This window comes from Pseudochaenichthys georgianus, unplaced genomic scaffold (assembly GCF_902827115.2).
Source record: "Pseudochaenichthys georgianus unplaced genomic scaffold, fPseGeo1.2 scaffold_396_arrow_ctg1, whole genome shotgun sequence".
Taxonomy (NCBI): domain Eukaryota; kingdom Metazoa; phylum Chordata; class Actinopteri; order Perciformes; family Channichthyidae; genus Pseudochaenichthys; species Pseudochaenichthys georgianus.
The window spans coordinates 142,114-164,950 of record NW_027262964.1 but is presented as its reverse complement, the minus strand read 5'-3'; the positions used below and the strand labels follow the sequence as shown (position 1 = coordinate 164,950).

The following is a 22,837-nucleotide window of genomic DNA, read 5'->3' as shown; positions in this document are numbered from 1 at the left end:
ATTCACAATATTACCCTAACCCTAACCCTACCTCTATGGATTATATATGGAGATGGGTTATCTCGGTAAAGGAGAAGTGCTCACTATCACAGATTTTTTCAGATTTGTGAACAATATTTGAGAGAAATGGTTATCTTGTTTATATAAAAAATGTTTTAGATATTTGAGTTCATCTCATGAAAAATGGGAGCAAAAACAAAAGTGTTGCGTTTATATTTTTGTTCAGTGTAGATCCAGACCCCATAGATATGCACTCACGGGCCAGCGGTGTCCGTAGACGAATATCTGACTGCGGGCGATGTCCACTCTGTTCCAGGCTAGAGCCAGACTCAGCTGATCAGAGGCTGAGGCGTTAGTCCCTACACACACACACACACACACACACACACACACACACACACACACACACACACACACACACACACACACACACACACACACACACACACACACACACACACACACATGTGTAAACACTCCACAAACTTGAATTACATTACATTTAATTTAGCTGACGCTTTTATCCAAACCAACTTACAATAAGTGCATTCGACCAGGAAGATACAAAGTTGAAGAAAACAGAATCATATAAGTACATCAGATTTCATAGAGCCTAACATTTCAAGTGCTACTCAACTGGCTTTAGATGAGCGAGTCCTTTGTTAGTATATACAGATGTAGCACCTCATTTCAGACTCCAGCTTACAGCTTCCTGCCTACGACCTGCCTAAGACCAGTATCAAGGAATGTTAAGCCCTCCCACTATTTTCCAAGAGGGCGTTGCCAGATTTTCAATTTCAGGTTTTAACCAAAAGACAACTTTTCAAGCACTTTCAGTTGTGTTTTGAAGAGCATTTGAACACATCAATATTTTAGATCAACTAAAGTATATCTAATATTGTAATTCAATAATATATAGTCTTTATATATTAAATAATCATAATAATAATGTAAAAGTTTACATTACAATTCTTTATTTGTTATGCTCATACTTTTACCTTTACAATCGTTTGCTTTAATATGCAGTATATTTGTTGTATATTTGTGTGTGTGCTTCCTCCTGCTCCCTTTCGGACACATACTGTAATATGTATTAATATTATTAATATGAAGATATTATTAAGATAAGATGTTACTTTATTGATTGAACATTTTAGTTTAGAATGTGCTGTCCCACGGTAATACAGAAGGCTCACAGGTCACATTCCGACCATTATTTAAAACAATAGGTGCTTTCACACCGTCTACAGTGTGATTTGTATAGAGGGAGCTCTGTGGCTGAATGGCCAGCGATTAGGTGTGGCGCATTTATCATAGGAGATCAGAGCTAACTGCCTGCCGTCAGATTTAATTTAAAAAACAGGTCAGATTTTAAGACTATTTCTGCGCTCATAAAGAACGATAAGAATAATGCGTATTGAACTTGTTTCATTCATTAGTGAGTTTATTTAACACTAGAACCACCAATCGGGTCAATTTGTGTGATGTGTGTCGTGTGTGTGCAATGTAAACACATTTCAATAAAATATGAAAGTCTCCCAGTCCATGACTTTTCCTGAAAGTGTGTTATGTAGCACCCTATGTTGTTAAAAATTGCATTCTAATAGCGGGATTTGACGGTTTTAGGTAGGCCTATAAAAAAAACCTCTGGCGGTTCTAGTGTTAAGGTAATTAGGTACATTAGGAGCCCTTTTTTATCAGTAACGAATTTAGCAGTTGAACATAAAAGTCAATACGTATTGTGTGAAAAGATGGCGACACGAGCGAATGCTGTGAATGCTGCGAACGCTGTGAACGCAGCATGGAGAGGATAATGAAGGAAAAAGACGAGAAGATTGTCACGCTGGAGAGAAGGATCGAGGAGCTTGAACAACACACCCGAAAAGAGGATGTTATCGTGACCGGATTAAAAATCATAAAACCATATTCCCAGGTAGTGAAAGGAGATTCTGCGCCTTCTACAGACAGAGATGATTCAGTCGAAACAAAGGTGGTCGAGGCACTTCACAATCGTGGCGTGTACCTGAAGTCTGAGGAGATTGAGATCTGCCACACACTCGGGAAGCCGTCGGAAAGTGGATTCCAAAGGGTGATTACAACACTTGTGAGCAGAAAGACAAAAGTTCGTATGATGATAAACGCCAAGAAACTGAACTGGTATCTGGTGTGAGGGGTAGGGGTATGGGTAGGGGTAGGGTTAGGGTTAGGGTAATGTTGTGAATCGAGTGGCCTGTGTTCGTCGTCCATTACATACGCCTGCCCATACCATAACCCCACCACCACCATGGGCCACTCGATTCACAACATTACCCTAACCCTAACCCTACCCCTACCCCTAAGCCTAATCCTACCCCTCACACCAGATACTGACTGGTTTTCGGACCCCCCCCAGACCCCCCCCAATAAAGCAAAACTGCACGTTTCAGAGTGGCCTTTTATTGTGGCCAGCCTAAGGCACACCTGTGCAATAATCATAGTCTACTCAGCATCTTGATATGCCACACCTGTGAGGTGGGATGGATTATCTCGGCAAAGGAGAAGTGCTCACTATCACATATTTGTTCAGATTTGTGAACAATATTTGAGAGAAATGGTTATTTTGTGTATATAGAGAATGTTTTAGATCTTTGAGTTCATCTCATGAAAAATGGGAGCAAAAACAAAAGTGTTGCGTTTATATTTGTGTTCAGTGTATGATGCGTTACGCCGGTGGGCGGCCCAAACAAATATGATAGACATCTGGCATGTAATGAATCCCTCCATAAAGGATTACTCTTTTTTCTCAGGTAGACATAAATCCTTTTCTAGGATAGATTTTCTCTTTGCGTCCAAAGATCTATTTCATAATGTTCGGATGGCTTTCTATATACCAGTTACATGGACTAATCACAAACCCATCTACTGTTCTGTCACACTTAGGGCTGTCCCCACTAGACCTCCAAGATGGAGTTTGAACTCCTCACTGCTGCGTGACGAAGCATACAAGTCTTAGTTTGAGACTAACCTCCATGAGTTTTTGAGGTTCAACAAGGGGTCAGTGTCTCACCCAAGATTTTTGTGGGAGGCAACAAAGGGCTTTATTAGAAGCAACACCACTTTGTACACATCCACCCGAAACAAGGAACGTGCAGCTAAATTGGAAGCATTATAAATAAAGTATGCTGCTCTCGATGCTAACTTACAACACCATTACAGCGATTCTGTTACTCTCCATAAAGACCTGATCAAAAAATTTATGAATTCTCTCCTCAGGCGCCGTTCAGAATTTCTTATGCACAGAACCAGACATACTTACTACTTCCACTCCGCCAGACCTAGCCACCTGCTGGCCTTGAGGCTTCGGACCAATGAACATTTTGCTGATAATTTTAGTGTTAAATCTATAGATGGCACTGTTCTAACCGATCCCAAGAGTGTGAACACCACCTTTGTTTCTTTCTACAAGGATCTGTACAGTTCGGAGAGTGGCTTTCTCCAATCTGAATGCGATGATTTTTTAAATAATATCCAAATGGAGTCTCTTCCTGTCAGCGACTCTGAAAATCTGAATGCCCCATCACACACCATGAAATTGAGAAAGCAGTAACGGACATGTGTAAGAGCAGGTCGCCAGGCCCAGATGGTATTCCACCCGAATTCTTTCTCACTTTTTCGCCCTTGCTCGGCCCCTTGCTTGTAGAGATGATATTATTTTCTATTAAGGAGGGTTCATTTTTGAGAGACGTCAATACTGCCCTGTTATCCTTGCTTCTTAAAAAAAGCAAGCATCCGACATAGTGTACTAGTTACAGGCCCCTCTCACTCTTAAACACTGACATAAAGATCTATGCCAAAGTGCTGGCTAGGCGCCTTCAGTCTCACATGACGAATCTAGTACATAGCAATCAGACAGGCTTTATAAAATCCAGGCTTTCCGCTGACAATGTAAGGAGGATATTACACATCATAGATGGGGCCCAACATCTACCTTCCCCAGCTGCAGTTCGCTCACTTGATGTGATGAAGGCCTTCGACCGCCTAGAATGGCCCGTTTTGTTGTCCGTACTCGGGGGAATGGGCTTTGGCGCCCCATTTATTGACATGGTCAAGTTGCTATATAAAAACCCAACAGCTATGGTGCTTACAGGCAAGGTATGCTCCCCATATTTTGCTATCTCGAGAGGATCAAGGCAAGGCTTTCCGCTAAGCCCCTTGCTATTTGCGCTGTCACTTGAGCCGCTGGCACACACCATTCGTCAGTCACCCACGTTAACCCCAATCTCTATTAATGGTACGCATCATCATCTTTCGTTATATGCTGATGATGTGCTATTGTATTTGGGCAATGCTGTACAATGTATCCCAAGAATACTGTCTATTGTTGATCGATATGGTCAGCTTTCTGAGTTTAAGATAAATTGGCAGAAATCTGCTTTGATGCCACTGAACCAGGCAATGATCAATGCACCTGTCCCTCCATCTATCCCAGTTGTCAAAACTTGTACATACCTGGGGATAGACGTTTTTCCTTCGATTCAGACAATAGTTAAACATAACTATGGTAACACACTTCATAAAATAATTTCTGATTTGGATAGATGGTCTTCATTGCCTAATTCACTTCGCAGCCGTGTATCAATAATCAAGATGAACATTCTACACAGAATTAATTGTTGTAGTTCAATGCTACCTCTTCCTCCACCAACTCAGTACTGGAGCAAGCTACAGACAGCTGTGACGACATTTGTATTGCAAGGCAAACACCCACGCATCAAGCTCTCTACAATGCAGTGGGAAAGACAGGCCGGGGGTTTGTCTCTCCCAAATTGTAAGCACTAGTATTGGGCCTTCACGCTTAGACCCTTATTAACCTGGCTCCAGTCTAAGATATCAGTGTCATGGCGTGCCCTGGAAGAGAGTCTAGTGCATCCTTACACCCTTCAAGATCTCTTGTATTCAAACATTCCTATTGCGCAGTGTCATTGCAGGTTCGGCCCCATTGTATCACAATTGCTGTCTGTCTGGAGGGCGGTAGAGAAACTATGTGGCTGCCCCTATGCATGGAATCCATGTTCCCCATTATTTAACAATGCCAGATTGTTGATTGGTGGCCATCCCATTCAGTTTCCTCAGTGGAAAGTGAGAGGGGTTCATATACTGGGGAACGTCTATGGAGATGGAGGTCTGTGTTCGTTTCAGGAGCTGTGTACAGAAGTTGATTTACCTCGTTCCTCCTTTTTCTTTTACTCACAGTTGCGATCGGCTTTAAGGGCTAGCGGTGTTCCATTGCAAAGTCCTCTATCACCACACCCGCTGCATAACATTCTACACTCCACTAGAGGTACAAGTGGCCTTGTTTCCAAACTTTACTGGTTCATTTCACAACACACTTATAGACCCCTGGCGTTAGAGGCGATATGGAGGGCCGATATCCCATATCTGGATCCAGAGTTTGATTGGGATGAAGTCTGGTCCAATATACTAATAGCTTCTATGAATCCTGACCACCAACACATACATTATAATTTAACTCACAGAGTTTACACCTAGGAAGCTTTGTTTAATGAAAATAATTGCTGATCCAAATTGCACTCTATGTGACATAGAGGCTATTGGTACTTATATACATATGTTCTGGGAATGTCCGCCAGTGGCCAGATTCTGGGAGATGGTTGCTTCTAACCTTTCGGCGATATTTGAGACCAACATGCCTCATTCACCTGTTACACTTATCCTAAACGACCTGTCCAACCTGGGTTTAACCCTGATCAAAAGGCGAGCACTATTAGCCGGGCTTACAGCAAAAAAAATGGTTGCGACTCGTTGGAAGCCTCCCCATTCCCTCTCACGTAAGGTCTGGGTTCTAACATACCTAGACATATCGTATCTAGAAGTATTGACAGCCCGGGTACATGGGGCAAATGAGTCAACAATAGAGATGTGGACTTCACTCATTGTGAACCTCAAGAGCATATGTGACCTGCTCCATCGAAATCAGTCGCATTGACCCGAAGACACATTTTTAGTTGTATACACTGCTGAAAAGAGGAGATTCCTAGCTTTCTAATGATATCAGGATTGTTTTTGTACTCCAAATATTAAGCGAAATATGTCACATTATATAATGACTGTCACCGAGTCGTCATTTTGAGAAAAAGGCCTTCAAAGTTTTCTCTTCTCTGGAATCCATCGATCTGATTGATTATTAGTGGAGCAAATAATCAAAATACTACGGAGGGAAGATATTTTCGTTTGGAGGGGAAGCTCGCGAGTGTGTGTGTATACGTGTGTGTGTGTTTGTGTAATTTTGCGTTTGTGTGGCTTTCAGAATATTAAACTTGTTCAGCTGATAAATACAACGTTGAAGCTTGTAACGGCATAATTACAAGCGGAGAACGGAGTAACTTAACATCACAGCAGGCATAACAACAGCCGGTGTTTCTCGTGAGTGTTTTCCCCGGGAAACAAACACAATCTTCTTTTTTCAGAAAAAAAGTTAGATTTTGAGGAAATTATTCAGAATTTTGTGGTTTAAACTTTGTTTAATTGAAATCAGATGAAAACAAACTGTAACGGACCCTGCCGTGTTATCTATGATTACTATACTCTTACATTCATAATGTCAGCCGGAGGGTGGGGGGGCGGCGCCGTGGAAGAGCAGATTGCGAATGAGAGGTGCCTGTCATCTTCCCTTTACAAGCTTCAAAAATGTATTTATCGTGTGATTTTGGAAATAAAAGTTTCATATTCTGAAAGCCAAGACTTTTTTTGTTTAAAATCAAACAAAACACCCAAACCCCAAAAAAAATTGTTTTTTACGTAAATCCACGTTTATTTTGAAATGAGCCGTTGCGACTTCCGACTGATTTCGATAGAGCGGGTCACATATTAGGATAACTATCTAATGGGGATGGTGATCTGGATGGGTGGGTGGGTGGGTGGGTTAGGGACGTCACTGGGTTTTGTTTCATTAGCAGCTAATGTTTAGTCTCCGATTTTTGTATAAAAATTGAATTATGGATTATCAATAATTTGTTCAAAGTGACAGACACATTGCTATAACCTATGGATTAACCTTCATCGCGTTTTTTCTCGTTTTAATGCCATTGAACACGACTTTTGATGAGAATAACAGCTAAGGTGAGCATATCTCCATGTTTTGCTACCTAAAGCTACGTCGTGTGTTGTCTGTATTGGCTTCCCCTGTCACGAGTTCTCATCGCTCAGTGATGATCCTTATATTTCTATAATCTGTGGACTCTCAGGATGTTATGTAAGCTTGTTTGTGCAGATCCAATAAGTATATCGATCAGTGTACCTAGAGTTGCTGTGCTAACGGTGTTAAGATGTTCTCGCCCAGGGCTAATTCAGAGGCTCAGCGTTAGCCTTGTGGTTTTGTTGCCAAAAATAAATAAATCATCAGTTAGCTGAGTATCTTCCCGTTACATGGATATGAAACATTCAGACACTGTTGCTTGCAGATGTTGTGGTTGCGGCCCCTTTGGCGGGTCCGTGGGGCTAAAGAGGTTAGTATGTAAGTGCTTAGTTAGTATGTAAGTGCTTTGTTCAATTTAAGTGCTTTGTTAGTATATAAGTGCTTTGTTATTATATAAGTGCTTAGTTAGTATTTAAGTGCTTTGTTAGTAGTTAAGTGCTTTGTTAGTATATGAGTGCTTAGTTAGCATGTAAGTGCTTAGTTAGTATATACGTGCTTAATTAGTATATAAGTGCTTTGTTAGTATTTAAGTGCTTTGTTAGTATCGAAGTGCTTTGTTAGTATATAAGTGCTTTGTTAGTATATAAGTGCTTTGTTAGTATATAAGTGCTTTGTTAGTATATAAGTGCTTAGTTAGTATATAAGTGCTTTGTTAGTATTTAAGTGCTTTGTTAGTATATAAGTGCTTTGTTAGTATATAAGTGCTTAGTTAGTATATAAGTGCTTTGTTAGTATATACGTGCTTAATTAGTATATAAGTGCTTTGTTAGTATTTAAGTGCTTTGTTAGTATATAAGTGCTTTGTTAGTATATAAGTGCTTTGTTAGTATATAAGTGCTTAGTTAGTATATAAGTGCTTTGTTAGTATATAAGTGCTTTGTTAGTATATAAGTGCTTTGTTAGTATGTAAGTGCTTTGTTAGTATTTAAGTGCTTTGTTAGTATATACGTGCTTTGTTAGTATATAAATGCTTTGTTAGTATATAAGTGCTTAGTTAGTATATAAGTGCTTTGTTAGTATATACGTGCTTAATTAGTATATAAGTGCTTTGTTAGTATTTAAGTGCTTTGTTAGTATCGAAGTGCTTTGTTAGTATATAAGTGCTTTGTTAGTATATAAGTGCTTTGTTAGTATATAAGTGCTTTGTTAGTATATAAGTGCTTAGTTAGTATATAAGTGCTTTGTTAGTATTTAAGTGGTTTGTTAGTATATAAGTGCTTAGTTAGTATATAAGTGCTTTGTTAGTATATACGTGCTTAATTAGTATATAAGTGCTTTGTTAGTATATAAGTGCTTTGTTAGTATATAAGTGCTTTGTTAGTATATAAGTGCTTAGTTAGTATATAAGTGCTTTGTTAGTATATAAGTGCTTTGTTAGTATTTAAGTGCTTAGTTAGTATATAAGTGCTTTGTTAGTATATACGTGCTTAATTAGTATATAAGTGCTTTGTTAGTATTTAAGTGCTTTGTTAGTATATAAGTGCTTTGTTAGTATATAAGTGCTTTGTTAGTATATAAGTGCTTAGTTAGTATATAAGTGCTTTGTTAGTATATAAGTGCTTAGTTAGTATATAAGTGCTTTGTTAGTATTTAAGTGCTTTGTTAGTATCTAAGTGCTTTGTTAGTATTTAAGTGCTTTGTTAGTATATATGTGCTTTGTTAGTATATAAGTGCTTAGTTAGTATATAAGTGCTTAGTTAGTATATAAGTGCTTTGTTAGTATATACGTGCTTAATTAGTATATGAGTGCTTTGTTAGTATATAAGTGCTTTGTTAGTATTTAAGTGCTTTGTTAGTATCGAAGTGCTTTGTTAGTATTTAAGTGCTTTGTTAGTATATAAGTGCTTTGTTAGTATATAAGTGCTTGGTTAGTATCTAAGTGCTTTTTATTTTGTTTTCTTTTTTCTGTTTTGTTTTTTGTTTAATGAGCGTTTTTCTTTATATTTTGATCAGTGAGTCACCTTTGAGCAGAGCCGTCAGGATGGACATCTCAATGTCCTGCTGTCCCTCTGAGCCCATCCTGAATACCGTGATCTACACACACAATAAATAGAGAACAATCTCCATTATGAGCGTCATTAAGTTAATGAGGCGTTACATAAAGACTACATTACCCAGGGTTAATAGCAGACACCTGCACTGTGATGTATCTATGTAGCAGATGATTCTATCTATCTATTCATATATACATAATAACATGTAATATGTTTACGTCTGGCCTACCAGCGCCCTCTTCTTCATGCACTCCATCACCATGAGGAAGATCTGCTGCGCCTGACTGCGGCTGTAGGTGAACGTCTTCTGGATGGTGACCAACAGCTGCTCATTCACACTGTCACTCAGCAATCTGAGGAAGAGGAGGAGGAAGATCAGGGAGATCAGAGAACATGTATTGAAACCAGCTACTGGTTAATAGCCAGTGAAAATAACAAAGACACAAACTGCTGCAAGAGTCCAGATCTCCCAAACATCTACCAGCTCACCTTAGACCAGGACCCTAACAAGCAACCACCTTCTAAACCTTCCTAGAGACCCCCAACCACATTCTTCAGGGACGGAGAGCAGGACGGTTAGTGGACTATATATTGGTTCCTCACCCGTCCTCTCCACAGTATCTGTGGGCGAAGGAGATGATATCGGAGGCGCGGCCGCTGCCGTCACAGATCACCACGGGAACCGGAGGCTCCTCCCTCAGACTCTCCAACACGATGGAGATTACATTAGGACCCCCCTCCAGGATCAGACACACCACCGGGACCCCCTGACCCAGACCTGGAGGAAACACTGGGTCAGTAAAACAAGTTGAATGGTCTGATGTCTTCAATATGTCTCTGATGTCTCAGATGTCTCAGATGTCTCAGATGTCTCTGATGTCCCAGATGTCTCTGATGTCCCATATGTCTTCAATATGTCTCAGATGTCTCAGATGTCTCTGATGTCACAGATGTCTCAGATGTCTCTGATGTCCTAGATGTCTTCAATATGTCTCAGATGTCTCAGATGTTCCTGGTCCTCTAAAGCTGAAGGTAGTGACGGCTGGGCCTCCCTTTGCTGTCCCTGCCTTACACAGCTCAAGGCATAGGATGACAAAGGGAAACCCACTGGTCACATGATCGTTTGACATAATCCAAAATCATATTGAGAAATCCCATTGGACCAGGGAGATGCTGCCTTCAGGGTCCAACAGAGAAACCCCACACCCTGCAGCTCTCTATATAGATAAGAGACCATCCTCTGTCTTTCCTAATCACTTCTCCATGGCTAGTCTGTCCTGGCTCAGGACTACATGTATTATACAAGTATGGTAAGTGAGTCACTAACTGTACTGCATACATTTGAATAGATGTAAGTTCTCTCGGTGTCGGAGAAGTTGTTTTAGCATTGAGTTAACGTGGGACTCACGAGTGTTGATCTTCTGCAGAGCGATGTGTTTCTCCAGCTGCCGGCGGAGGCGCACCTCGGCGCCGTACTTCCCGTGCGTCCCATTGTCAGCCAGGAGGAAGTGGGAGTGGCTACTGTTCAGAACCGACAGCTTGCTGAGCGGGTTGGACATGGTCGTATAGGGCCGGGTCACCTGCAAAAAGGGTTTAGAGTGAAGAACCAGCAGAGCTTTCTGTAGCGTGCACAGATACCGGAGATTCACTGATGTGCTGTATTCAAGATTCAAAGGATTTAGTGAGGTCTGTGTAGCAGCTAATGTCGCCTGCAACAGTGCAACAGAGAATATTCCTAACGTAAAATGTAATCAGAAAGTAAAATAGATCTGATCGACCAATCAGAGCGTCAGTGGTTTGACTCCAGTCAACAAGTGTCTTTGGACAGGATACTGAACCCCCCCCCCCACCCTGCTCCTGTAGGCATTGAGTCTTTGGTACTGAAGGGTGTGTGCGTCGCTTTGGATAAATATATAATAGGGTTAGGGTTACGTGCGTTCGACCAACAAGATACAACCTTGAAGAAAACAGAATCATAAAGTACATCAGATTTCATAGAGCTAAAACATTTCAAGTGCTACTCACTGGTTTTAGATAAGCCAGCCCTTTATTAGTATATAAGTGCAAGAAAACAAGGGACAGTGTACATTAATCAACATATTAAAAACTTGTGAAAGTACTCGAATTTGCCAAAAGGCTAGTTTTCACCGATAGTACCTTTGCCAGATGGTGATAGACATCCTAAAAGCAATAATGAAAATACCACAACATTGTTATACCATATTGCATATTTACAATATATGACATCACTGAATAAAGATAAGAGAAAGTCATGATAATAAATAAAACATTCACAATACACACTCATACACACACCTACACCCACACATCAGTGCTGACACTGTTGATTATTAATGAGCTACTTTTGAATACTGTGCTTGAATGTTTAATAGGATGAGGATTCTCTTATTGGTTGAGGTATTGAATTCCATTGATGGGATGCATGGAATGAAAAGACAGCCTGGCTGAATGCACTTTTCCTAAATGGGATGGTGGCTCTATCTATCTATCTATCTATCTTAAGCTGCCAGGAAAACTTCAGTCTAGATCTGACAGTAAAGTATGGTATCATCCTGCCGTGTGGTATTGTGTATTTCTAAATTAATTTCATTTCATTTCAAACCTTTATTTAGACAGATAGGTCCCTTGAGATCATGGATCTCTTTTACAAGGGAGACCTGCATCAATTTAGTTCCACATGAAACATAAAAACAAACAATATCTCACGTCTCTCCCAATGAGGTCCTCCTTGTTCTCGATGATTCCCCACGGGGCGATGCCGATGGCGCAGACCTTCCCTCTGGACTTTGACGAGTGGTCTTTGAGAGCGTCCCCCACGTGACGGATCACTCCTGAAACACAGATCAGCTAGGAGTTCATGAAGAGTTTATAAAGGTAATCTCAACTGTACCTTCACCCGGAGAGGATTCTATTTATTTCTGGCCATCACAACGTTAGACTGAAATATGTAAAAGAGAGCTGAAATATATGAACATTCAGATGGACTGAAGGATGTAGAAATGTCCTCAGATTGGTGTCTGGGTCCTGGTTTCAGTGCAGGATCTGATGCAGGAGATCAGTTTCATGCAGCAGATACCGCACTTCACAAAACATGTGACGAATCAATTAAACTGATTTTTTTGTTTGCATTATTCTCAGAGTAAAGCGTGAACCCCCCTATCTGAATCTCACCGAACAGCACCTGGGTCTGAACCGAGCCTGTATCAAACTGAATCCCTGAAGCTCTCTAAGGAGAACCCTGGACATCCTGTCAGCTGCAGGACCGTATGAACCAACATTTCAAACCCCTCCCTCTAACCCTGCACCTGTAGAGGCAATAGAAGTGAGGAGCGCTTTGTTACCCGTGCTGACCCCCCCGGTGAAGATCCAAGCTCCAGTGGTCACCGCCGCTTTGATCAGGCCTTTCCCAAAAACCTGTTTCAGTTTTGGGGGCAGCTCGAAGTTCTGCAGGCCCCCGTGAACGGAGATGAGGAGGGTGGGGAGCTCCAGCTCCCAGTCCTTCACCATCAGGTGCAGCAGCGAGTCCGCCTTCGAGTCGTACGACACCCGGATGTACTGGAACATTAAGTGTCTTAATATGATATATCATGTTTTATAATACCTATATGTATATCATATGATATATAATGTTAATGTATGATATATAATGATATATAATGTTAATGTGTGATATATAATGATATATAATGTTAATGTATGATATATAATGATATATAATGTTAATGTATGATATATAATGATATATGATGTTAATGTGTGATATATAATGATATATAATGTTAATGCATGACATATAATGATATATAATGTTAATGCATGATATATAATGTTGTATAATTATATAAAATATTGTATAATGATATATAATGTTAATCTATGATGCATAATGTTGTATAATTAATATCATTTTAATATATAATATATAATGCTAATGTATGATATATAATGTTAATGCATGATATGTAATGTTCATGTATGATATATAATGTTGTATAACAATTAGGGATGTAACGATATACTGAATATCGCGGTATCACCATAAATAAACGTCCCAAAACTGTCGTGAAAAACCTTTATTTAACCAGTTGGTCCCATTGAGATCATCGATCTCTTTTTCGAGATGGACCTGTTCAACATGGCACCAAGTAGGTTACAACATGAGCATAAAACAACAGAACACAGAAGGACATCATATTTACAGGGCTACATTTACATACCTAGAGACATTTACTAGTACCAACAGTATATGTCTATCTCACCCTGTCAATAAGCCTCACCTTCTTGGCAAAAACGGTATTGTTTTTGAAGTGGTGGAGAGACCATGTACAGTTTGACCCACTACTGTCACCCATGGCCAAAGCATATCTCTCTGTCCCATTGAGTTGGCGTTAGACTTTTTCGCTGTCCGTCATTTTGACAGACCGAATCGTAAAATATCCGTCATAATCCATTATTACCCGTCGGGTCTGAATTAGCCACTAACGTGTCATACTGACATGGGGGGGGAGAGAGAGGGAGCACGCTCGTGAACTGTCAACGGGGGGCAGTGTTATGCCGTGTTATGCATACTCACCGAGATATGCATGCACCTCGCGGGAGCGCGCACAGCGTAAAGCAAAAACTCCCAGATATTTCAATGATCTGTACGACAAAGTACAGTTTGGAAACTATATAATTTGCTTGTGGAGGGCATGCATAACACGGCATAATACCAGTGCCTCGCTGCGGGGAAACTTTGGCGCTGTTCCGAGTTTGTTCTAATCTGTCAAAATGACAGACTGCTTTCAGATTTGTCCGTCATTGTTAAAAAAGATATTCGGTTAACGCGACCACTGCTGTCCCAGCAGGGGATATTGTAAACGCCCAAACACCCCAGCTTCTACCTGGAAATGTGGACATGCTAATATTCCTAAAAACCTGTCTGATGATGCTGAGTGAGTTACTTAGTGAGTTTGAGTTGAGTTACTTGAAAATCTAAAGTGAAACTTGATTTATTTTATTGCGGGGTCTGATTATTAAATGTCCTTGTTTATTTGTGAGGTGCAGTGGCACAAAGAAAATGCCTACTTTGTTTGGTAGTACTAGTATGTACAAAAACACTGTTCTTGTTCCAGTCTGTTACTGTCACTTTGTTTTTGACACTTTAAAATACTGCTATCCTACTAAAATGCTTCTTTTTTAAAAATAATCTTTACATTTTTTTTTCTTTATTATCCAATGTTGCGATAAATATCATACCGTGGACTTGTTATCGCGATATTATCGTACCATGAGTTGTTTGGTATCGTTACATCCCTAATAACGATATATAATGTTCATGTATGATATATAATGTTGTATAATGAAATATAATATAGAGTATGATAGTGTGTGTGATATACCATGGCCTTGTTGACGTGCCCCCCCCCCTGGAACTCAATGAGTCCATATGCGTCGGTGCCGGAGCTCTGCGTGTGCTTCGGGGGGGTCCATCTCTCTGCAGGGGCCTCAAGCTGCACCGCCGCCCCCCCCCCCCTCTTCAGGGGCACCCCCCGGGACCGACTGGTGCTGCGACACCAGCTGACCACAGCCGCACCTGAAATACAACAGCAACAACAACAACAACAATAACAAACACACACAACCCTCTCAGTCAAGCAGCAGAGAGCCAGCAGGGATATGAATGGTGAGTACAGGTAGCTGTGATGTTATTAGGATAGCTTCAGACATTGGAACATGATGATGTCATCAGTCAGCTGCTGAGTATGCATTAATAAGTGCCCCCCCCCCCCCCCTCTCTGTAGAGCTGTATCTGCTGCAGTACCTGCTGGCATCTTTGCTGGGAATGATATGCATGCATTCTCTCTTCTGGAAGGTTCTTTCGATCCAAGCTCGCTGAGTCTGAAAACAAACCATTACATTACCTGTTACTTGTTAGAACCGGAAGAGACATGATTATGTTACAGCGTCAACTGAAGGTCGTTACAGCGTCAACTGAAGGTCGTTACAGCGTCAACTGAGAGGTCACAGAGAGGTCACAGTGTAAACTGAGAGGTCACAGAGTAAACTGAGAGGTCACAGAGAGGTCACAGTGTAAAGAGGTCACTGAGTAAACTGAGAGGTCACAGAGAGGTCACAGTGTAAACTGAGAGGTCACAGAGAGGTCACAGTGTAAACTGAGAGGTCAAAGTGTAAACTGAGAGGTCACAGTGTAAACTGAGAGGTCACTGAGAGGTCACAGCGTAAACTGAGAGGTCAAAGTGTAAACTGAGAGGTCACAGTGTAAACTGAGAGGTCACTGAGAGGTCACAGCGTAAACTGAGAGGTCACAGCGTAAACTGAGAGGTCACAGTGTAAACTGAGAGGTCACTGAGAGGTCACAGCGTAAACTGAGAGGTCACAGCGTAAACACCTACAGTGTGTTTCACTAACGATGTCTGCAGTCAGAATAAGGATCGGGGGCTGCAGTCGAATTGTCCAGGAATAAGCTCCTCTCGTCTTTTCCTCTCCTCTGTGTGAAGTGTCTGGTTAAGGGTTAGTGGATAGGAGAATTCAAAAGGACTTGAGAATTGACTGCACTGACACTATTGGATGTATTTATGATGTCATCAATGTGCATCTGCTGTGGGACAGCGGACTACATGGATGTTTAATAAGAACGGCAGACTACTGTAAGCACATCTAGAGACACTGCACCTCTCGACCCTAACCCTAACCTGCTCTGATACTGTTGCTTTAAATATGCTTTATGAACGTGGACAACAGAGAAACATATATTCTTCATGAGTTTGGAATTGAAATAAAAAAGGAAAGTGAAACTTATGCTCCTCACCCTCTCCCTCCAGTCCACATTAATACAAATGGTCCTAATACGTATTATCTTCTAGATCATTCTTACAGCTCTTATCATGGCTGCTACTGAGGTACTTCCGGGTCATTTCACTCCGTTAGGAAGGTTCCTAAGAGAAACTGACAATTCGACGGCAGCCTGTGTATCAGGAGCAGATGTGGTTACACACACTGCCCACCAACACTACTATGAATCAGACACAGTGAGAAGATGTATCATTTTAGTTTATATTGTGTTAATAGTTTCTTGTTTTCAATCAATCAATGTTTATATATAAAGCCTAATATCACAACCTTTAGATTTGTCTCTGTGGACTTTGCCGTTTGTACAGAATATGTAAACTCGCAGTTAATGAAGAAACCCCCCAGTTAATGAAGAAACCCCCCAGTTAATGAAGAAACCCCCCAGTTAATGAAGAAACCCTCAGTTAATGGAGAAACCCCCAGTTAATGAAGAAACCCCCAGTTAATGGAGAAACCCCCAGTTAATGGAGAAACCCCCAGTTAATGGAGAAACCCCCCAGTTAATGGAGAAACCCCCCAGTTCATGAAGAAACCCCCAGTTATTGGGAGAAACCCCCCAGTTAATGGAGAAACCCCCCGTTAATGGGAGAAACCCCCCAGTTAATGGAAGAAACCCCCCAGTTAATGGAGAAACCCCCCAGTTAATGGAGAAACCCCCCGTTATTGGGAGAAACCCCTCAGTTAATGGAGAAACCCCCCAGTTAAGGGGACGAACCCCTCAGTTGATGGAAGAAACCCCCAGTCAATGTGAAAAACCTCAGGAGAGCAACAGAGTATGCAGTCAGAATTGTGTCAATATTCTAGCGCACAAAACAAGCTACTCACGAGCGGAAAATGTGCTTTTACACGCGTAGAAAATGAGAGAGACAGCCCTCTTGCTCGCTCGCGGGAGTTTCAGCCTCACTCGCTCACGGAGTCTGTCTGCGCGTGAGTGAAACGTTTCTGACACTTTGGGGCGGAGCCACTGGACTTTGATTGACAGCTGCCTGGAAGCCCGGAGTTGCCAAGTTTGATAAATGCCTGAACTACCAAGAGCCGAGGAGTGACGGCAGCAAGGTCAGTTGGACGAGATTGAATGGTAAAGTTGTCCATAGAAAACTATTATATTCGTAAAGTGTACAGCTAATTATATATTATCAATTCATTTTATATAAAAATATATATGTTTCAGTGGGCTGTATCCGTTGAAAACAGCTAGCTACTGTCTGCTGTACGCACCTAGCCTACATTTATAAGCTAGGTAAAAATATTTCGGATCCTTAACAGCTATGCTGTGCCCATGTATGGAATCGTTTTACAGTACCAGGTCCATCCTCTGTTAGTGACTGACAGAATGACATAAGAAAATGAAGGTCCACACATTGTTATAACATGTAGGAAACAAGTTAATCTGGAGGCCGTAAAACAATATATTTTAAAGCAATGAATTAATGCACTAACAGGGTGTTGTGTAATGTAAAACTAAATAAATATATACACTGAACAAAAATATAAACGCAACACTTTTGTTTTTGCTCCCATTTTTCATGAGATGAACTCAAAGATCTAAAACATGTTCTATAAACACAAAATAACCATTTTCTCAAATATTGTTCACAAATCTGAAAAAATGTGTGATAGGCCACTCTGAAACGTGCTTTATTGGGGGGGTCCGAAAACCAGGCAGTATATGGTGTGAGGGGTAGGGGTAGGGGTAGGGTAATGTTGTGAATCGAGTGGCCTGTGTTCGTCATCCATAACATACGCCTGCCCATACCATAACCCCACCACTACCATGGGCCATTCGATTCACAACATTACACTAACCCTAACCCTACCCCTAACCCTAACCCTAACCCTACCCCTACCCCTCATACCAGATACTGACTGGTTTTCGGACCCCCCCAGACCCCCCCAATAAAGCAAAACTGCACGTTTCAGAGTGGCCTTTTATTGTGGCCAGCCTAAGGCACACCTGTGCAATAATCATGCTGTCTAATCAGCATCTTGATATGCCAAACCTGTGCGGTGGGATGGATTCTCTCGGCAAAGGAGAAGTGCTCACTATCACCCTTTTCTTCAGATTTGTGAACAATATTTGAGAGAAATGGTTATTTTGTGTATATAGAAAATGTTTTAGATCTTTGAGTTCATCTCATGAAAAATGGGAGCAAAAACAAAAGTTTTGCGTTTATATTTTTGTTCAGTGTATATATTTATATATTTATATATAGATATATATATATAGATATATATATCTATATATATATTTTAAGATCATTGGTTGTCTTTGTAGTAGACAACAAACATATTTGCATGTCCTCACTAAGTTTGTTTTAACCAAGGTATAAGGTTTTTTTAGGTGTGATTTAATGCATTAGAAAAATATTAATGTTTTTAAATGTTCAAAATTATTTTCTTAATGAGATATTGTGCTAATTAAATCCTTGTAAATAAATGTCCAATGAATGTATTCTTGCATTTGATTTTTGAATAAAAACCATATGCACCACCTGGTACTTCCAGTAATCGTCATTGACACACAATGTGCAGATATAACACAATCAAATGTGAATTCTGGTGAAAGAAAAATAACACAAAATGTGCAGAAATAACAAATGAGTGTGTTCATCTTGGTTACACATTTATGACACACAATGTAAAATGTGCACATTGTGTGTTAGGGGCATGTAACACATTTTGTGTGTAAAAATGATTTACACATCACTTGTTGTCCCTGAGCACACTCTGTAGGGGTGATGAAATTCAACACATGTTGTGTCATTTTTTACACATCCCTTCTAAGAGTGTACAGCAGACAGTAGCTAGCAGTGTTCGACAGACACAGCCCACTCAAAAAGATATTGTTTTATATCAAATTAATTGATTGGCTGAAACTGCCGCGAGCGAGCGAGAGGGCTGTCTCTCTTGCGCGGGTTTAATCTGCGCGCGAGGGTCATTTTATGCGCATGTAAAAGCACATTTTACGCTCGTGAGTAGCTTGTTTTGTGCGCTAGAATATTGACCCAATTCTGACTCCATACGGAGGAGGGTCCCTCACGCAGGACGGACAGACTGCAATAGATGTCGAGTGTAAATGAAAAAGATAATACATTTACAACAAAGCTACTCCAGATGCTGGAGCATGCATGTGTCCATAAATAAATATTTAAATTTTTAAAGGTTTCTATGTCATGTTTCACGGAGCTTCTGGTTTCACAGAGAATCCGTTCTCTGAGAAGCCGTGTTTCACGGAGCTTCTGGTTTCACAGAGAATCCGTTCTCTGAGAAGCCGTGTTTCACGGAGCTGCTGGTTTCACAGAGAATCCGTTCTCTGAGAAGCCGTGTTTCACGGAGCTTCTGGTTTCACACAGAATCCGTTCTCTGAGAAGCCGTGTTTCACGGAGCTGCTGGTTTCACAGAGAATCCATTCTCTGAGAAGCCGTGTTTCACGGAGCTTCTGGTTTCTCAGAGAATCCATTCTCTGAGAAGTTGTGTTTCACGGAGCTTCTGGAAATACTTGGTGAACAGTGACAGAAAGTACAGCTGCTCAATAAAGCAGAGGTTGCCGTTTAGAGGGATTAACTGAAATATGAATACCTGTGAAAGCTCACTTCCTGTTATGAGCCGTTTCATAATGGTGACTTCGGCATCAAACTGTTGCCTTTAATAAAGTAAGCAGCACTGAGAATAATTATAATCACATTATAATCATTAAACAGGGATTAGCATGCACTACAGATTACAATGCACTATAATCTGCATGGTGATGAATACATATATAACAGATTAAAGTGCATCTTTACCAACAGGAAGTCAGGCAGCAGGTCCTTTTGACCACGCCCGACTTTAGAAGATGTGTTGTATTGTGAACATAAATCCGCACATCCCGATCTTTAATAGAACATAATAAAGTTGTGAGAGTTTGAATCGGCTCACCTTCTGTGACGAAGACGACGCGCTGCGTTTGATGGACGAACGTTTGAAGGACCCGTTGGTTCCTCTCCGTCCTCGGCCCTCCATCTTCAGGAAGTTCAGTCCTCTACCTTCATCCTCTTCCTGTCTGTCTGTCTGTCTGTCTCCTGTCTGTCTACTGTCTGTCCTCCAGTCTCTCTCCTGTCTCTCCTCCTGTATGTCTCCTGTCTCTCCTCCTGTCTCTCTCTTGTCTCTCCTCCTGTCTCTCTCCTCTCTCTCCTGTCTGTCTCCTGTATGTCTCCTGTCTCTCCTCCTGTCTCTCTCCTGTCTCTCCTCCTGTCTCTCTCCTCTCTCTCCTGTCTGTCTCCTGTCTGTCTACTGTCTGTCTCCTGTCTGTCTACTGTCTGTCTCCTGTCTGTCTACTGTCTGTCCTCCAGTCTGTCTCCTGTCTCCCCTCCTGTCTCTCTCCTGTCTCTCCTCCTGTATGTCTCCTGTCTCTCCTCCTGTCTCTCTCCTCTCTCTCCTGTATGTCTCCTGTCTCTCCTCCTGTCTCTCTCCTCTCTCTCCTGTCTGTCTCCTGTCTGTCCTCCTGTCTGTCTCCTGTCTCTCCTGCTGTCTCTCTCCTGTCTATATCCTGTCTCTCCTCCTGTCTATCTCCTGCCTCTCTCCTGTCTGTCTCCTGTCTGTCTCCTGTCTGTCCTCCTGTCTCTCCTCCACTCTCCGGTCTGTCTCCTGTCTGTCCTCCTGTCTATCTCCTGTCTGTCCTCCTGTCTCCTTACTATTTCCTGTCCGTCCTCCTCTGTCCTGTCTGTCTCATGTCTGTCCTCCTGCCTCTTGTCTGTCTCCTGTGTGTCCTCCTCTCTCCTGTCGGTCCTCCTGTCTATCTCATGTCTGTCCTCCTGTCTCCTGTCTATATTCTGCCTGTCCTCCTGTCTCCTCTCTATCTCCTGTCTGTCCTCATGTCTCCTGTCTATCTCCTGTGTGTCCTCCTCTCTCCTGTCGGTCCTCCTGTCTGTCTTCCTGTCTCTTCTCCTGTCTCCTGTCTGTCTCCTGTCTGTCTTCCTGTCTGTCCTCCTGTCTCCTGTCTATCTCATGTCTGTCCTCCTGTCTATCTCATGTCTGTCCTCCTGTCTCCTGTCTATATTCTGCCTGTCCTCCTGTCTCCTCTCTATCTCCTGTCTGTCCTCATGTCTCCTGTCTATCTCCTGTTGTTCCTCCTGTCTCCTGTCTATCTCCTGTCTGTCCTCCTGTCTCCTGTCAGTCTTCTGTATGTCCTCCTCTCTCCCGTCTATCTCCTATCTATCTCCAAACTGTCCTCCTCTCTCCAAACTGTCTCCTGTGTGTCTTCCTGTCTCTCCTCCTGTCTGTCCTCCTCTCTCCTGTCTGTCTCCTGTTTGTCTTCCTGTCTCTCCTCCTGTCTATCTCCTGTGTGTCCTCCTGTCTGTCCTCCTGTCTCTCAGGCTGCAGTGTTGTGATGCGTTCAGGGCCCCCCCCCCCCCGACCCCTCAGCTATCAGGATTAGAGGAGGTGGGGCTCCGCTCCAATGGAAGCAGATCTAGTGGCTGCTGATTGGAGGAGAACAGAGGGATTGAGATGCAGCTGCTTTCCGATAATAATGTGATTTAAATAAAGGCCGTGTTTTTACAGAAAGACATTTAATGTTGACGTTATAATGTAGCTTAAACACACACACACACACACACACAGATTATAAAGGATTATTGAGGCAGCAGCTTTTGTGTCTCTGTGAATCTGAGAGGAAGTAGAAATAAATCATTCATAAAGTATTTATTCGGTGCATTTGAACAAATATTAGAGTGCATTTTAATAATAGATTCATATATTTCTATATTCTGTAGTAAAAGTATTATTTTAAATTCCTTTCTCACTTTGTATTGTTGGTTATATTTATTTACATTATGACTTATTGCTTCCCTTATATAAATATATTTATATGTTGTATTTAAAAAACACATATTTTTACATATTTATTGCAAAACATATTGTTTTTAACTGAGCCATGGGTCAGCTGCCTCAGCTCAGGTGAACATGATGGAGGATGAAACATGTCACTTCCTGCCACGTTTAACTGAGCCATGGGTCAGCTGCCTCAGCTCAGGGGAACATGATGGAGGATGAAACATGTCACTTCCTGCCACGTTTAACTGAGCGATGGGTCAGCTGCCTCAGCTCAGGTGAACATGATGGAGAATGAAACATGTCACTTCCTGCCACGTTTAACTGAGCCATGGGTCAGCTGCCTCAGCTCAGGGGAACATGATGGAGGATGAAACATGTCACTTCCTGCCACGTTTAACTGAGCCATGGGTCAGCTGCCTCAGCTCAGGTGAACATGATGGAGGATGAAACGTGTCACTTCCTGCCACGTTTAACTGAGCGATGGGTCAGCTGCCTCAGCTCAGGTGAACATGATGGAGGATGAAACATGTCACTTCCTGCCACGTTTAACTGAGCCATGGGTCAGCTGCCTCAGCTCAGCTGAACATGATGGAGGATGAAACATGTCACTTCCTGCCACGTTTAACTGAGCCATGGGTCAGCTGCCTCAGCTCAGGGGAACATGATGGAGAATGAAACGTGTCACTTCCTGCCACGTTTAACTGAGCGATGGGTCAGCTGCCTCAGCTCAGGTGAACATGATGGAGAATGAAACATGTCACTTCCTCTCACGTTTAACTGAGCGATGGGTCAGCTGCCTCAGCTCAGGTGAACATGATGGAGGATGAAACATGTCACTTCCTCTCACGTTTAACTGAGCGATGGGTCAGCTGCCTCAGCTCAGGTGAACATGATGGAGGATGAAACATGTCACTTCCTGCCACGTTTAACTGAGCCATGGGTCAGCTGCCTCAGCTCAGGG

The 22,837-nt window shown here is 41.8% G+C and overlaps 1 protein-coding gene across 1 annotated transcript in view; it reads right to left on the bottom strand.

Moving 5' to 3' along the window:
- Positions 1–20,064, bottom strand: part of LOC117442243 (transient receptor potential cation channel subfamily M member 1-like) — a 45,353-nt gene extending 25,289 nt beyond the window's left edge. The window contains 11 exon segments of the mRNA XM_034078242.2: positions 255–359; positions 9,157–9,229; positions 9,419–9,542; positions 9,793–9,967; positions 10,598–10,769; positions 11,917–12,041; positions 12,552–12,765; positions 14,592–14,721; positions 14,723–14,785; positions 15,014–15,090; positions 19,981–20,064. Of these exon segments, the coding sequence (XP_033934133.1) occupies positions 255–359; positions 9,157–9,229; positions 9,419–9,542; positions 9,793–9,967; positions 10,598–10,769; positions 11,917–12,041; positions 12,552–12,765; positions 14,592–14,721; positions 14,723–14,785; positions 15,014–15,090; positions 19,981–20,064 (1,342 nt within the window).
- Between the last annotated feature and the right edge of the window lie 2,773 nt (positions 20,065–22,837).